Below are 16,823 nucleotides of genomic sequence, written 5' to 3' on the forward strand. Positions count from 1 at the left end.
AATTGCAACAGGTGTTCTGACTCTTAAGCATGCATAACAAGAAGAACTACATTAAACACATGACCGGAGGTGTGGGGAGGGACCAGAATATCGAGTCTCAAGAGTTTAGGGTACGCAAAGTGCTGGTGGCTGAAAAATCTGGGAATGACTGAAGGCAGCATACATGACCGCTATGTAGTGGTCATCGTTGGGGGAGTGTCTAACATTACTAGAGATCACATATTGGGTCACTTGCACTCATGAAAAGAAGCATGTGCGGTCTCGCATTTAGATTCGCTGTCTGCTTGAGGGAGCGATGGGCATATAGTGCGACCAGGGCTTCTTGGACTTAAACAGGAGTGCTTGCATACGGCAAGAACCCGACAGTGACCGTTATTGATACATTTCTGCATGCACTACATCTACACTCAAAACATCCCAGGAAAAAACATTCATCCTTACCTGATGTGTTGTACCTTCTATCTCTACAGGCACTATAAAGTCAGCATTGCTGATTGGCTGAAAAACAAACATAGCCTATTCAGGGCAAGCATACAGCGGAAAAAGACAAATTCAACAAGAACACTGCATGGCAGCTGACCACTAACATCCAATAAGCATTGACCAGTTGCCTGACAAAACGACTAAATCACTGACGCCATATTGTTTTTTGCCAAAGAAATTACAGGAAGTAATTCAATTTGATGGTTGGGTACAAGCGGAGAGGACTTACATGATTGGATGACCAGTGAGTCACATCGGGCAAGAGATCCCACATTTGTTTTTTTTTATCATTATTGTAACTGCCAGCTGACGCAAGTCATAAGAATGCTCTTCTACTAGTCTTGTCATCCACAGCACTGCATTTCTTTAAATTCGCTGGAAATCCAAATGGAATAGCAGCTGATCCCTCAGCCAATGTTGTGTTGACATTTGTGAAATAAGGACTCCTACACCAACCATGCATCTTAACAGGGGTAAACGGGGTTCACCACTATATGCACTATTGCTTCTAGACATTTGGGGCGTAGATTGCATTTTGGCAGCCAGAGCCGTAAACTAGTTATACTGTCCCCAAGAACTCCTTTTGTGTGGGTATATCGAAACAGGTGTCCAGTATGTCATCTGTCTCAACAAAGCCAATGTTCTATCACCAAGAGAGGTCATCTGACAATATTATCATGAACTCTGTTGTCATTTTTTGTGTCTCATGTAAACAAGTCTAGAACAATTATCAAAGCCCCGCCTTTTGTTGGGACCATGACATTCACACGAGGTATGGAAAGCAACACTTCCCTGTAGCCATTTTTGATATTCTGGTAATCATCTGTTGTTGAGGTACAAGCCGTGCATCGACCTACAATGCAGTTTCGGGCTCAGAATGATGAAAGTTGTTTACCCCTTGCTCACTTTTACTGGCAGTGGCAATAAGGGAAGTGACTTACTTTCGCACTGTTTTAATAGAAGCAGGAGTTACTAAACCAGTCTACGGCGTCCCTCAATATCAGTAAAAAGCATTGGCCAAACCAACGTGTCAGGCGTGCATGAACACTTGTAATACACAAAAGTGGACACACGGTGGCGCCAGAATTCCATATGTACTAAGAACTATATTACCCAGACATTAAATGGGATGAAAAGTAAAGGGAAACTAAGTCTAATGACAATCTACACAATGGTGTGATGCTGTTGCCTTGTGCGGATATCATTAGAGCTGAAGAAGACAACTGAACCTGACCGCAGCCACGTGCCAAACGGAGAGAAGAGAACAGGTTCCCAAAGAGGGCAGAGAAACTCTGACCGAGTGTTCAATCAGAAGTTTTTTCAGCTTTAAACCAGATTTTTGAAGGCGGCATCAGTGACTTTGGGTGAAAGAACGATAAGCTTCGCTCCAGGCATCTCTCCCATTTATGTGGCTAAGGGAGGTACAAATGCATCAAAATAAAATGATGTGGAGTGCAACATGTGTTTATAAATGTTTTAGGTGCATTGTAACCTTTAGTTATTCGACCAGATGAATCAAGCGTTCAAAAGGGAACCAACACTATCTTACTCCACTAGCGTAAGCTCTGTACAGGCGACAGATATTGAAGGCCACCTTTGCTGTTTAAGGAACAAGAAAATATAGATAAGAGGTGCGAACTGTTTAACTGGTTTTGGAGACATTCTCCCGTTCCCTGAAGTGCATTCTTAGCTCGACACATCGCCCCGGAAGACAAAACCTGCATGAAATTTCATGTTCTCAATAGGGGATGAGTGATGTGCAGATGTTTGCGGCTTGAGGGTAGCTGGTGAAGTACATGAGTGCACATAGGGTACATCTCTTTGTCTCCTTCAGGCCTTTCCACTAAGATGGTCATTGTGAGCATGAAGATTTGGACTACTGCCTTTCATGGATGTATTCTATAGGGCAGTGTCAAAGTATCCAGTCGTCTTTCATTTGAGACTCTTGTGTCCATGAGTAGGAAGCTTATTGCAAATTTCTACCAACACTGGCCCAGAATCCTAACTGTTCCAGGAAGTTCACATAGATTTCTGTCCTCCTACTATGCTGTTCCAGATCATGCCGGTGAAATAGCCACAGGTTCCCTCCTAACTCAAAAGACGAGACTTGAGCAGGCCATCGTTGTTTCTCCGCCGCTATCCAGGCGGAGATACACTCACCTTGAAAGAGCTGTGCACTAGCGTCTCGTCGAGGTCGATCACCACACAGATCTTTCCCAGGTCCTGCTGGATCACCTCGGGGAGCAGACAGGTGCCTGGAATCTGAAATAAGACAATTAGTCAAGGGGAGAAATCACCACAAGGGACAAATGCTGCCAAGAACGAGCCTTGCATGAAGGCCGCACACTGCGTCACAAGAGGTAGAACATTTACCCGAAAATGTGTTAACAATAGTTTGCTAAGTCCACACTGTACATGCGCAAGTCACTAAACACATGCACTGTGTGCTGGAAACGGCACCAGGCCTTCCTGTGTTCTACTAATAAAAGCACAGTGACTAAGTGCTTTACCACATACGAAGATTGCCATTTAACAATTGGGATTCAACAACTCTTCATTCCAAGTGTGAAAATGTCCAAGATATTTTAAGGGTTTGCCATGTAATAAGAGTGTGAAGCTGTACGGTTTACAGACAGCCAATAATGTAAACAAATGATGCCAAGGTACCAAATTCTTGATCACCTAAGTCAGCGGGTCACCAGAACTGAGGACGTTTGGGGGATCCCAACAGGCATCACGCACCGGCGCAAAATGCCTCCGATGAAGACAATCCACCATAAGGCAAGCCCACTGTTCTACACAGCCGCCTGTACTAGCCCCCCTAAAGCACCAGTTCCCTGTTTCCTTGACGGACATTCAAGGGTCTGGAGTCGCACACCCACAAAGTTGCTTCAAGGTATTGCAGACATTACCAGGTTTGCGGCCATGCTTACCTGGTAAAACTGGTACTGGAGGCACTGCAGCAAGTCAGACTGAGGGGAGAAGAAGAAAAGTAGGAATTAGATGCTTCATCTGGTGAGAACATTCAAAGTGGAAATGTGAGTGCAGGACTCAAGGAACACAAACAGAGGAGCATTATGAAACGTGAGGCCTCCACCTAAGCTCACCCCTTCAACGCTCTCCATCTCAAAGCGACCACAATACAGATGTCCGTGTTTCATCACAGGAGTTCAGAGGAGAGAACATCCAGTCATTCAAGAAGCCACTACCAACTCTGTAAAGGTGAGAATGAGGAATGGGAGCTCTGGCTGCAATGGCGCCCATCTACATGCTGGTGAAGGGATCCGTCGGGCCTTCTCTAGCTGGCTGGGCTACCACTCATAGGGTGGAAGCCACAGCAGGAGATCCTGGAGACCCTGTAATACCCACCCCAGACTTCTCAAACAAGGCAGATTACCAGTTAATCAGGAAGGGCATTTCATCTCTTTTTTCTTTAGATACAATTCCCAGATAACCGTAGGCCGGTCAATGCAAGGGTGAAAGAACACGGATGGTGGAGGCCTCCTCACATTATGATTGCAGTGAGGCCCATCCATGCTTGCATGTCCGAGGGAACAGGCAGCCTTCACCTCTGCACCGCTGCCCTGGGCAGAGTCTGCTTTCCGCGGCTGACAAAATGCCACAAAGGAAGAAAAAAATAATGAATACAATGTCAAGGGTGTGTAAACCACTGCAAGGGGAGAAAACCAGAGTCAGGAATGGAATCTTGAAACTGAGCTTAATACGGGGCTTATTTATGGATGGCTCTTCCTTTGGAAAGAAATCCAGGAGATGGCCGCCCTGACTGACATGAGGGAAGCTTCTGGAAGAAGTGTGGCTGATGCGACGTAAAGAATGCTGGAAAGCGAGAAAGGACAAGGACATTTGCTAGAGAGTGAGATAGGAAGGTGTAGAAGCGGGAGAAAGAGGTGCGAGGAGGAGAGACAGCATCAGACAGAGTAGAAGAGGAGACAGAGAGTGAAGCAAGCGTATGACCCATTAACACTGGCACAGTGACACCAATCTCTGCCTTCGGAAGAATGGAGGCAAAATGGATGCGAGGTGGGGCGGGCCTAGGGACATTTCGGATAAAAGCCAAGACGCGACGAACAAAGGATCAAGTAAGTCAAACTGTGGTAAGCTGGGGCAAAAGTTCTTCTACAGTTAGAGAATCCTGGGCAGAGAAACTGACACAAACACAGAGGCCCAAGTGTGTCCCTGCGCAAATGTTGTGTGGACACTGACCAAGTGTGAGATCCATATTAATCAGAGCAGATCCATATTTATCAAAGAAAGGGCTGACAATGGGATGGTTTCAATTATTGGAAGTGTGTCTTCTCTTACTATGAGCACAAATGCGACCCTTATGCTAGGTTTAGCTATTACGGACCATATGCTCCCTGCACGCCACCCTGCTGGGGCCGCCCTACAAGCAGGACTCCTTATCAGTGCTATCAAAGCTCTCCTTCACATCATTCTGAGAGAGGCGCTTGTGGGGACTGTGAGTGGGGCACGTTACTGAGCGAGATTCTTAAAGCCATTAAATGGAAACATTATTTATCTTATTTTATTGTGATCCTCATTGTTAAGTAGGACAATTAAAATTAAACTTCGTAGTTTTTTTGCTGGTGTCACTGAGAGAGGGTTCAATTATTATCATCAGAGCAGCAATGTTCTCTTTTATGATCATTATGCCTTAAACTAGAGATAGGAAAACACCTAAAACCACCGGATCCCAGGCTGGTCCACGGGAAGCTGATCCCTGGCAGGGTTTGAAGGTGCTTTCCATGAAACAAGTCATTGACATAGTCAGTGGTTATCCTGATGATCAGGTATGGATCTTGCCTCATGGCCTTCCAGACACCCCTCTTCCAGAAGACCTCTGCGTGTTGTGTCGTGGCAAGTTCACCATTAGTTCTCTGAATTTAAAGTCCTTCGTTCCTCCCACTTCCCTGCTGACCGAGGGCAAAGATAAGCATTTCAGTTGATGCCGGCACTGTCGCATTTCGTGGGTGGCGGGTTGCGAATGGCTGCCAGCCTTAGGGGATGAGCAAGCCACCCATAAAATGCACCCAATGACCAGCCCATCAGGACATTCTTTCAGAAGCTCAATTCCAAACTGCCTAATCTTTCTAATCCCTCTCCTGCTGCAAATGCAGGCCACCTGCTCCATTGCACTGTACTTCACCACTGCCCGCTCTAATGAAACGGCACCTCAGGGTACAACACCACTACCCGCAGTCACACAAAATGAATCACAACAAACTCTTAGGACTAGAAGGTAGCAGGGAATCCCAATTAGCTCCCAAAACAGGTTTCCTGAAAAATCTTAAGCCACATGTGAAGTAGCAGAGGCTAGAAGAAGCAAAACGGATCGAAATTAAAATGCCAAAATTATCTACTTTATTCTTTTACCAATAATGTATTTATATAAACAGACAGAGGCGCACAAGGCTCAAATTCTCTCTTGCTTACCTTTGGAAACAACATTTCTGGTGAATACATAATCTTCCTGAAGATCCCTCGCCTTGCGGATTATCCTTTCAGACTTCATTCAAACTTTTGCATATGTTTTCCAACTTTTGCATATGTTTTCCTCATCAATATCTCTCCTTTGCCGTCATGTGGTATCATGCGCCTTCAGCTACGATTTGGATTCCCAAGTATGTCACGCCTCAACAGGTGCACTGGCATTTCCATGCCCCATTCAGGTGTGTGGGTAGGAACCAAAAAAACCGTTGGTGACAGCAAGTAGATCACACAACAAGTTTGCACATCTTGGGATCTTATTAATCAGGGCACCAACAAGGAAGGGACTCGGAATGGTGGTTAGGAATCTGCAGGAAGATTATGCATCAGCAGAAGGAATATGCTACTTACCAGTATGCATCTGTTCTTGGCATAGAGGGCTGCAGAGTGGTACATTATGAATAGATCGCCATCTGGTGTTGGGCTCGGATGATTGCACTTTGTTTTTCTCTTGGAGAGTCTTTTGTATCTTGGTGACTCCTCCCTTGGTTGGTAGTGCGCATGGGCATCGGCTCCATCCTTAGATTGTTTTGCCATAGTAGGGTTAGATGGAGTAGTATGATAGAATACAGATAAGAATGCCCATGTAAGTGTATCTAAATAAGATAATGTTGGAACAGACACAGGTTTCCGGGGAGGCTGGGAGGGCATGTACCACTCTGCAGCCCTCTATGCCAAGAACAGATGCATACTGGTAAGTAGCATATTCCGTTCGAGGCATATGGGCTGCAGATGGTACATTATGAATAGACTATACAGCAGTTCTCTCCCTAGCGGTGGTTGCCCGTGTCTGTTGCAACTGTCTGAAATAAAGTTGTTAATACAGCTTGTCCCACTCTAGCTTGTTGTGTTGTGTGCACATCTACACAATAGTGTTTTGTGAAGGTGTGCGGTGTAACCCAGGTAGCTGCTTTGCATATGTCATCTAGTGGAATGTTTCCCAAAAATGCCATAGATGCTCCTAGTTTACGTGTAGAGTGAGCTCTAGGAGGAACAGTTAATGTTCTCTTTGCTTTTAAGTAGCATATTTGAATACATTTTACAATCCATCTGGCAATGCCCGCTTTAGAGATGGGATTGCCCTTATGTGTAGGAGAAAACGCAACAAATAGCTGTTTTGTCTTTCTGAAAGTTTGTGTTCTTTCTATATAGTACAATATTGCCCTTCTAACATTCAATGTATGTAGGGCTCTTTCCGCTACTGTTTGTGGTTTTGGAAAGAAAACCGGTAATTCCACTGACTGATTGATGTGGAATGCAGAAATTACCTTTGGTAAGAATTTTGGGTTTGTTCTAAGAACCACTTTATTTTGGTGTAACTGCATGAATGGTTCTTAAATCGTAAAAGCCTGCAACTCACTTACTCTTCTAAGTGACGTGATAGCTATGAGGAAGGCCACCTTCCATGTGAGGAATTGTATTTCACACCTATGCATAGGTTCAAAGGGTGGCCCCATTAGTCTGGTAAGTACTATGTTGAGATTCCAGACTAGGGAAGGTGGTCGTCTTGGTGGAATGACTCTTTTGAGTCCCTCCATGAAAGCTTTGATTGCTGGTACTTTAAACAGGGAAAGATGTTGCCTGTTTTGTAGGTACGCCGCTATAGCTGCGAGATGAACTCTGATAGAGGTATATGCTAAGTTAAATTGCTGCAAGTGTAGTAAATAGCAAATGATTTGTTTAGTGGATGCGTCTAGAGGGTTGATGTGCTTACTGTTACAGTGTATAGCAAACCTCTTCCATTTTGCTGCATAGCATGCTCTGGTGGTAGGACGTCTTGCTTGTTTAATGATTTCCATACATTCTGGTGGTAAATCTAAATATCCAAACTCTATGACCTCAGGAGCCAGATCGCTAGGTTCAATTGTTTGGGATCTGGGTGCATTATTTCTCCATGGTTCTGTGTAAGATGCATGGGTAATAATCTTAGTTTTTGATGTGGCACCTGTGAGAGTTGTAGTAGCGTGGTGAACCACGGCTGTCTTGCCCACGTGGGTGCCACTAGTATCATTGTCATTGAGTGTTGCTGCAGTTTCCGAACCACTAACGGAATTAGTGGGAGAGGAGGGAAAGCGTAAGCAAATTTGTTGGACCAATTTATCCATAGTGCATTGCCCTGGGACCGTTGGTGTGGGTACCTGGATGCGAAGTTTTTGCATTTTGCGTTCTGATGATTGGCAAACAGATCTATCTCTGGTTGCCCCCATCTCTGGAAGAATGGCTGCAGTATTTGGTCGTGCAGCTCCCATTCGTGTACTTGTTCTGACTGTCTGCTTAGGATGTCTGCTATCTGATTTTGAACTCCTGGTAGGTGTTCTGCTAACAGATAAATCTTTTGAGGAATGGCCCATCTCCAAATGTCCTGTGCTAGTTTGGATAGTTGGAGAGAGTGTGTCCCCCCCTGTTTTTGAATATAATACATTGCAGTCATGTTGTCTGTTCTGATCAGGACTGCCTTGCTTGTTATTTGCATTTGGAAAGCCTTTAGTGCTAGAAATACTGCTAATAGTTCCAGGTAGTTGATGTGCAGTTTCTTTTGCTGCACACTCCACTTCCCCTGCACTGTGTATTTGTCCATATGCGCTCCCCATCCGGAGAGCGATGCGTCCGCTGTTATTATCACTTGTGGAATTGGTTCTAGGAACGACCGTCCTTTGGAAATGTTTTTTGTGTTCCACCACTTCAGAGAGCGATGCGTCCGGTCGTCTACCAACACCAGATCTGTAATCTGACCTTGAGCCCGATTCCACTGTGTCGCTAGACACTCCTGTAGTGGACGCATTTGTAGCCTGGCATGTGGTATTAGCAGTATGCAGGAGGACATCATGCCTAACAGTTGCATAAACACTCGTGCTGGTAGTGAGTGTTGTGGTTGAAATCTTTGTATTAACCCGACCATTGTTTGTATCCTGATCGGATTGGGGTATGCTATTGCCTTTTCTGTGTCTATAGTAGCCCCCAGGTATTGCTGAGTCTTGTTTGGTTGCAGGTGTGATTTTTTGTAGTTCACCGTAAACCCTAGGTGGTGCAGCAATTGAATTGTCTTCTGTGTGTTGTGAAGACATTCTTCTTGTGACTTGGCCTTTATTAGCCAATCGTCCAAGTAGGGGAAGACATGTATTTGTTGTCTTCTTAGGTGTGCTGCCACCACAGCTAGGCATTTTGTGAACACTCTTGGTGCCGTTGTGACCCCGAACGGAAGGACTTTGAATTGATAGTGTTGTCCTTCCACTACAAACCTTAGGTATTTTCTGTGGGCTTTGTGAATTGGGATATGAAAGTAAGCGTCTTTTAGATCCAGTGTAGAAAGAAAGTCCCCTTTCTTCAGTAAAGGGAGTACCTGTTGGAGCGTGACCATGTGGAAATGTTCCGAATTTATGTAAGCATTGAGAGGTCTGAGGTCCAAGATTGGTCTTAGGGACCCGTCTTTTTGGGGGATTAGGAAGTATAGAGAGTATACTCCTGTCCCTTATTGATCTTTTGGGACCTTCTCTATTGCATGTTTTTGTAGAAGTGCTAGTACTTCTTCTTTTAACAATGTTAGATGATCTTGACTCATTGGACGCTGTTTGGGGGGGATGTTTGGTGGGGTAGCTGTGAGTTCCAGGCAATAACCATGTTGGATAATTTGTCTCACCCACTTGTCTGATGTGATGTTTTCCCAGACAGGTAGGAACTGTGATAGACGTCCCCCGACCGGTGTTATGTGGTCTGGGGGAAGTTCTATGAAGTCACTGTTTTGGGGTTGAGGCGTTGCGGTTGTTATTATTTCCGCGGCCTCTACCTTTGTTGTTGTTACCCCTGTAATTACCTCTTGAATTACCTTTGGGTGATGTAGGTGTGAAAGAGGTGGATTGCTGATTTGTTCCTGTATTTTTTGAGCCCCCTCTATAGGTGGATCTACGAAAGGAACCTCTTTGTGTTGGCTGTTGCAATGCTCCCATTGACTTCGCCGTTTCTGTATCTTTTTTCATTTTTTCTAAGGTCTCATCTGTGCTTGAACCAAAAAGTGTCTTTTGATCAAAGGGTTGGTTCAATAAGGACGTTTGTACTTCCTGTTTGAATCCTGAGATTCTAAGCCATGCATGTCTCCTTAACATGACACTGGTGTTGATGGATTTGCTGCAGTGTCTGCTGCGTCTAGGGCGCACTTAATGGAAGTATTAGTTATTATTTTACCTTCCTGTATTAACTGATCTGCCTTTTTCTGATGTTCTTTGGGGAGATGTGTGATGAGTTTTTCTAATTCATCATAATGTGCCCTGTCATAACGTGCAAGTAGTGCCTGTGTATTGGCTATACCGCAGCTATTTGCCGTTTGTGATGCTACTCTCTTGCCTGATGCATCTATTAATTTTGACTCTTTATCAGGTGGAGGAGCCTCTCCTGTAGATAATGAGTTTGCTCTTTTACGAGCGTTTGAAACTACAAGCGAGTCCAGAGGTACCTGTCCTTTGATAAATATTGGATCCTTTGGAGCCGCCTTATATTTTTTATCAATTCTTGGGTTTAACACCCTAGCCCTCACTGGGTCTTTGAATATTTCTTCTGTGTGACTGAGAAGACCCTTCAGCATAGGAAGAGTACCTGATGTTCTTTGTGCATTAGGTAGCGTCTCTAACAGGAAATCCTCTATTTGAGGTTCTGTATGTATATCTACTTTATGATATTTTGCTGCCCTATTAATGAGCTGTACAAACCCTGTGTTATCATCAGGTGGTGAAGGCTTTGAGGGATATAACTCTGGGTCGTTGTCCTCATCTGACCCTACGTTATAATTTTCCCATGGGTCATCCTCATCTGGGATGGTTTCATCATCCCCTTGAGGTTCTCCCTCCCCTGGGTCACTGTCTACATCAGACTGAGGTATAGATGGTCTTGGTGTGGAAGGTGTAGGAATATTTGGCATAGTGTGAGGAATAGGAGAAGAGGGTGTGACTTTAGGTCGAGGAGAAGCAGGAGGAGTTGTATTTGTCCCCAGTGTTCTCTTTTTTGAAGGAAGAGATTTATCTTCTGTCTGTTCATTCTTTCTCTTCTTCATCACCACTTTGCCAGTTTGCGGATCGATAAACAAAATCTTTTGTTTGGGATCTGTCTGTTGCTCCTGAATCGGTACCGAAGGCCTTGGTTCCGAAAGGTGCTTATGTTTTCGATCGTCAATGTTCGGTGTTTTCGGCTCCGAGTGTCTACTCGATTCCGACTTCCTGGGTATCGAGTGAGTCTTGGACATCGAATCATGTTTCTGTTTCGACATGGAATGTTTCGATGCCGAGCTTTCCCTTGTATGAAGCTTCGGTGTCGAAGTCGATGTCGACCGTTTCTCGGATCCGACATGGTGGGAGGCCGAGTGTTTCGGTTTCAGTTTCGGTTTCGTTGCCGGGCCCGAGGGCGGGGCGTCGGAAACTTTTTTCTGCGGTTTGACCGGGCTCGAAGGCGGGGTCGTTACCACACGGGGTCGGTTTTTTGGTAAGGGGACGTCGTCACTCACGGTTTGTTGCACGTCGAGTTCTTCGACATCCGACTGGTCCCCTTCCGACCCCGACTGATCCTCATGATCCTCTTCTTCCTCAAGTTGCTCGTCTCCGAACAGCTCCGGGATCGCCTCCGACTGCATTCTGGAAACCTCGTGTCTTCTAGCCCGACGATTTCTAATCGTTAGCTTGGAGGAGAATGCTGCGCAGGCTTCGCAGTCCCTGGATTCGTGTTCAGGCGATAGACAGAGGTTGCACACCTCGTGTAGGTCCTTGTGTGGGAACTTAGCACCACACGTTGGACATTTTTTTAATGGAGTCCTTTCCATGGACTCCGGGCTTGACTGCGTCGAGAAAGGCCTCCTGTTCGTCGACGTAGATCAAAGTTTTTCTTCGATGTTGAATTCGCAACGCGCCGGAATGGAAATGAAACGCGTTCGATAACAATACCGTCGAATTGAAAGGGAATACGCGCCGATAAATCACTTTTTTCTGAAGTTGATCTGGAGTGTCTCAATCCTCATCCGAACCCGATGGCGGAAAAAAACAATCTAAGGATGGAGCCGATGCCCATGCGCACTACCAACCAAGGGAGGAGTCACCAAGATACAAAAGACTCTCCAAGAGAAAAACAAAGTGCAATCATCCGAGCCCAACACCAGATGGCGATCTATTCATAATGTACCATCTGCAGCCCATATGCCTCGAACATATCATTACACAGTGTAAATAACTTTTTCTTCTGATGGATACATCTTCCCATAGATTAAAAGGTTGGAGGGATTCATCAACCAGTTTTGATTGGATGCACCAACTAGAAAATCTGTACTCGAGCCAAGAGGATTCCTTGGTGCTGAAGCCATTGCCTCCTCAGACACCACTGGAGGGCTCTCATCTGCAATCCAGTGTCAGGTATTCACATGATGCCACACATCACAACACACGAGGCCTAGCAGATAAAAAAAAACCTACAGGACTGGGATCCAAGCTTCAGTCAGCCATCAGAATTATCTCCCAAACATTCATGATTTCTGAGGAAGGGCAAAGGCTTTCATAAAAGTTGCATCAACTATTGGGGCAATAAAGGTCAGCTTCTGTCTGGGAGAGAGATGGGACTTTAGGGTATTGATGGTGATGCCTGTGTGGTGATGAGGAGTCCTCATTCTCTGGAAAGGTCTCTGGACCAGCAAAGGGGACTCCACTTTCACCAGCAAGTCATCCATGTATAGAACTCCATAAGCCCTTGATTGTCACAATGAAGCTGCCACAACCACCCGGGCCTGTAATCAGTACAAATGGTAGGACCAAAAACTGATATCACTGGAATACCACCAAGAACCTCAAGTAGCACCTGTGGGTGCAAAGAGCTGGAAGATGAAAGTAGGGCTGAAGGTCAAGGAACACCAGGTGCTCTGCAGAGTTCAAGACCAACAGAACCTGATTCAAGTATAGCATCCCGACTTTGTCATGTTGGCGAGCAGGTTCAGAAGCCAGAGATCCTTTATGATGTAGGCATCCATTCTACTTGGGAATCAAAAAGTTAAGGGGGTAAAATTCAGTGCCCAGCAGAACACCATCTCTTTGACCCCCTTGTTCAGGAAGGCAGAGATTTCCGCCCCTAGGATTGTGCCTGATAGCAGATGGATGAGATGGTCTGGAAGGGAGAAGGTCGCCAGGAAGGCCAAAGCCCCAGCAAATTAGCTAGAAAACCTATTGGTACAAGCTCACTCCCACTAGAAGATGTTGTCATGAGGGGAAGGGGTCCGAGGGGTTTGGAAGCAGAGGAGCCTACAGAGAGCAGTGGGGACTGGATCTACGTCAATTGCTCCTGGTAATGGCATCATCTAGCTCCACCCCTGCCTTGAAAGGAGTGAACTAAATGCTTTCGCATTTGGATGGGTTTGTTTTTTTTAGATTCCTTTTTTTCTAACTTCATATCGCTAGTTAACCGCAAAACGTTCACAATGGCTAGTGGATCTGCAGGGCTAAAAGGGCTAAGCCAGGTGCATGAACCGTAACTCTCCTGCTCTTGAAACGTTCCAAGGAGTAGTCTGTCTTCTATCTGAACAGCTGCTCACCGTCAAAGGGTATGTCCATGAGCGTAGCCTGGCCAACTCTCAAAAATCCAGTGAATCATATACAAAAACGGTGCTGCAACATGACAGCAGTACTGTTGAGTGAGCACCAGTGTCCGTAGAGTGAAACCCAGACTTTAGGATCTGTTCTGATTCATCCAGAACATCACGCAAGGAGTCAGTAAGCTGTTTTTTCCTATAGTCTGGTATTCTGAAAACTGTAAGCGTTGCCAGTTCTCCCATGGCAGGGGCATATCAGCCTAGAAGGCAGGTGGCGTTAGCAGTGAAAAGGACCAATGGCAGGAGGTTAAACCTTTGCAACACAAGGTATCAAGTACCTTGAATTCCCTGTCCATTTTAACACCAACAACACTCTCCAGTGACTGGCGAGAAGACTAAAGGTGTACGTGACCAGAAGCAAATGTATGGTGCCTGGAAATCTCCCTACGAACTGCAGAGCTGGAAAGATTTTCTCCTATGCATCCACGACAGGGTCCAGGACAGCCTGGCGAAACTGAAGCTGGGCACCACTGTTGCTGCAGATGACTGACAAAATGTTTGAGTTTACTTCAATTCCATGGCTTCTGCTGCTTTTCAAACAACTGCCGTAAAGGATGAAACCTCCTCCAAAGCTGAGCCAGAGAGGTAGGGAATGTCACATTCTGGTGCAGATTCCAGGGCAGGCACATTTTTAGGTCCAATGATATGCCAAAATCAGTATTCCACGCTGGCAGAAGGTGATCAGATTCCGAGTCATCATCTTTCGAGCAGCTTAATCTTTATCCTCCATAGCAAAGGCATTGGAAGCTGAACTGAAAATTACCCCCAAATGGACTAACCTCTAAACCCTGGGCAGGTGTTGACTTTAGGGTATATTAAAAGATTGGCACTGACCGTCTCTATTTCCACACGGATGATACTTTCCTCTATTGATTCTTTACATAGTCTGCTCTGTGGGTGGCAATTCCGATTGGTGCCTAAGAAGGACCTGAGCAAACACAGAACTCACCTTAGGCAGCTTTGACTTCACCTTGGGCACTAGAGCCTGGGGCGATGCGGTGCCAGGAGGTATGGTGGTCAGAGGCGCAATAGCCAAGTGGGCAGGAACAGACTCTTGTTCACTGACCCAGAGTGTTGCAGAGCGGTCTTGAAAAGATCTAGCATTGCTAGCCAGAACACCTGGACATGCATGGGGTTGGATCATAGACAAGAAAACTCCAGTCTTATTTTTTGGTGAAGGGAACCTGCCCGACAAAAAGGAAATATCAGGTGTTAGGCAACGGTGTGGAGACCCTGATTTGTTCTGGCAGTGGGACTGCTTACCAAAGGAAGACGAAGACTTCTTTCTGGTGAGCTTTTTGTAAGGGTTTTTTTGGGGGAAAAAGCTCTCAGGAGAATATGTTCTGGATGGTGACCTACCTCTGGGAGAGGATGCTTGCTTTGGGGTCTCTCCCTGCAGGCCTTACACAAAAATATTTTAAGTAAACTTTCTCAGATGCTCTCCGGATGCATGGAGGCGCAGAAGTCAAAGACTGTGGCTCATAATCCAACCCAAGACACCACATACAGTTGTTGTGGGGGTCTGAAAGAGGCATCTATGTGTTGAACCATCGACAAGTCTCAAAGTCTGAGAACTTTTGTGGACACACTTGACCTATTCACTTTTGAAACCTGCAGAATTTGTCAGTGAGACACTAGGGGACAGCTAACACCCACCATGCCAGTTGGTACTTGATGAAGTTACATGACATCCAGGGGTGGCAGCCGCGCTTTCTGAAGCTGCCTGGCAGTGCTGGAGAGTCACAGCTGGAATAAATGTTTTCAGGACCAGTCTGAAGTCTGGATAGAGTATTAGTAATGCCCCTTTAAGGGTTCAATTCCTTTGTTGAAGTCTGAGTTTCAAGTAGCGGCTACTGCTACCTAGAATGTTGGTTCGTAGGTGGATCAAAATGTGAATGATTGTAAATAAGGCAGGAATACTTTTTTTTAAACTGCAACCTACCCTGTCCTATTTTGGGTGACTAAGTGGTCATATACCTTCCTTACAATAACACGACCACCCCCGGCTGGCCAACACAATGGTACACAACTGCATCAACTGTAGTTTGGCAGTTGCATGTCCTACTTATTGTACACTGTTCACTGACAAAATTGTGCTACCGTCCAAATAGTCAATGACCAACCTTTACTACACAAAGGGCAACCGCTCAGCAACTACGTTAAACACCAGTCTAACAACTTATCTGCTCATTATAACCAGAAAATATTTTCATCCTATAAATCATACAGGTTTTAGGTAAGGGTCAGTACCTTCAAAAAAACATTTAATGTAGCCACCGAAATGAACATTCAGTAGCCATGGCCCTCGAAAATCTATCTGCAGTGTCTAGAACTCCAGATGTTCATATTCTGTAGCGGTTGCACGCACTGAGCTTACTTGTTGGGTGTTTTTATTAAATGCCTATTTCAGTTAAGTGAACAACTTTTGACGACCTGTAACAAGTGTTTCACACCTTGAGATGCATTGTAGATTCATATACAATACAAGACGAAGCCCACCACCTATGGTTGGGCTTCGAAAACGTACCTTTTTAGAAGATCGAACTGTACTACGGCAAATGGCTGCCCTGTCAGCCTTCCAGGCACCAACTACACTGTGAACATTCACCATTAAAGAAACCAGTTTGCTTATATACCAGCGGCTTCAAACAGCCCCCATCTCTCATATATTTCCAACAGAAGCCTTAAGACTCTGGTATCGCTTAATGCTCTGACGCTAAGATGTTTATTTCTCTCAATGGTCTGGTATCGCCCAACCAGATCCTATGGTTTGGGCAATCAAAAATGGAAGAGAAAGGATTCTGCAAGCCCCAATTAGAACGGAAAAGGAGAAATAGGACACACGGACATTCACATGGTATTTAACAGACATCAATGAGGAGACTAAGAGAACATTTACACATGCTTGTTTTCACACCCGAGAAGGTTCAAATCAGGTTCAAGTGTAGCTCCTGTGACTAACATAACCTAAAATACAAGACTCCTAAATACTGGGTTTATTTGGGAGAACTGTCCCGCAGTCAGCTACAAACATGAAACAAGCATTTACCATGCAATAGGGTCTTGCATTTACGAGAGTTTGAGCTAATGGCGTTGTAAATAACAATGCCATTTGTTTATGTGTTGTTTTTAAAACAGATAAATAAAAGGCATTGTCATTTACAATGCCAATAGCTTAAATGCTCGCAAATGCGAGACCTATTGCATTGCAAATGCGTTTGTGCTA

At 45.2% G+C, this 16,823-nt stretch overlaps 1 protein-coding gene across 1 annotated transcript in view; it reads right to left on the minus strand.

The window, feature by feature from the left end:
- The window catches only part of CTDSP2 (CTD small phosphatase 2), a 144,641-nt gene that overhangs the window by 23,196 nt on the left and 104,622 nt on the right, over window positions 1-16,823 (minus strand). Inside the window, exons 3-5 of the mRNA XM_086965708.1 lie at window positions 3,417-3,455; window positions 2,644-2,745; window positions 442-498 (exon numbers count right to left, since the gene is read on the minus strand). Coding sequence (XP_086821834.1) covers window positions 442-498; window positions 2,644-2,745; window positions 3,417-3,455 — 198 coding nt within the window. The remainder of the gene's footprint in view (window positions 1-441; window positions 499-2,643; window positions 2,746-3,416; window positions 3,456-16,823) is intronic.

This window comes from Lissotriton vulgaris, chromosome 1_1, assembly GCF_964263255.1.
Source record: "Lissotriton vulgaris chromosome 1_1, aLisVul1.2, whole genome shotgun sequence".
Lineage (NCBI taxonomy): Eukaryota > Metazoa > Chordata > Amphibia > Caudata > Salamandridae > Lissotriton > Lissotriton vulgaris.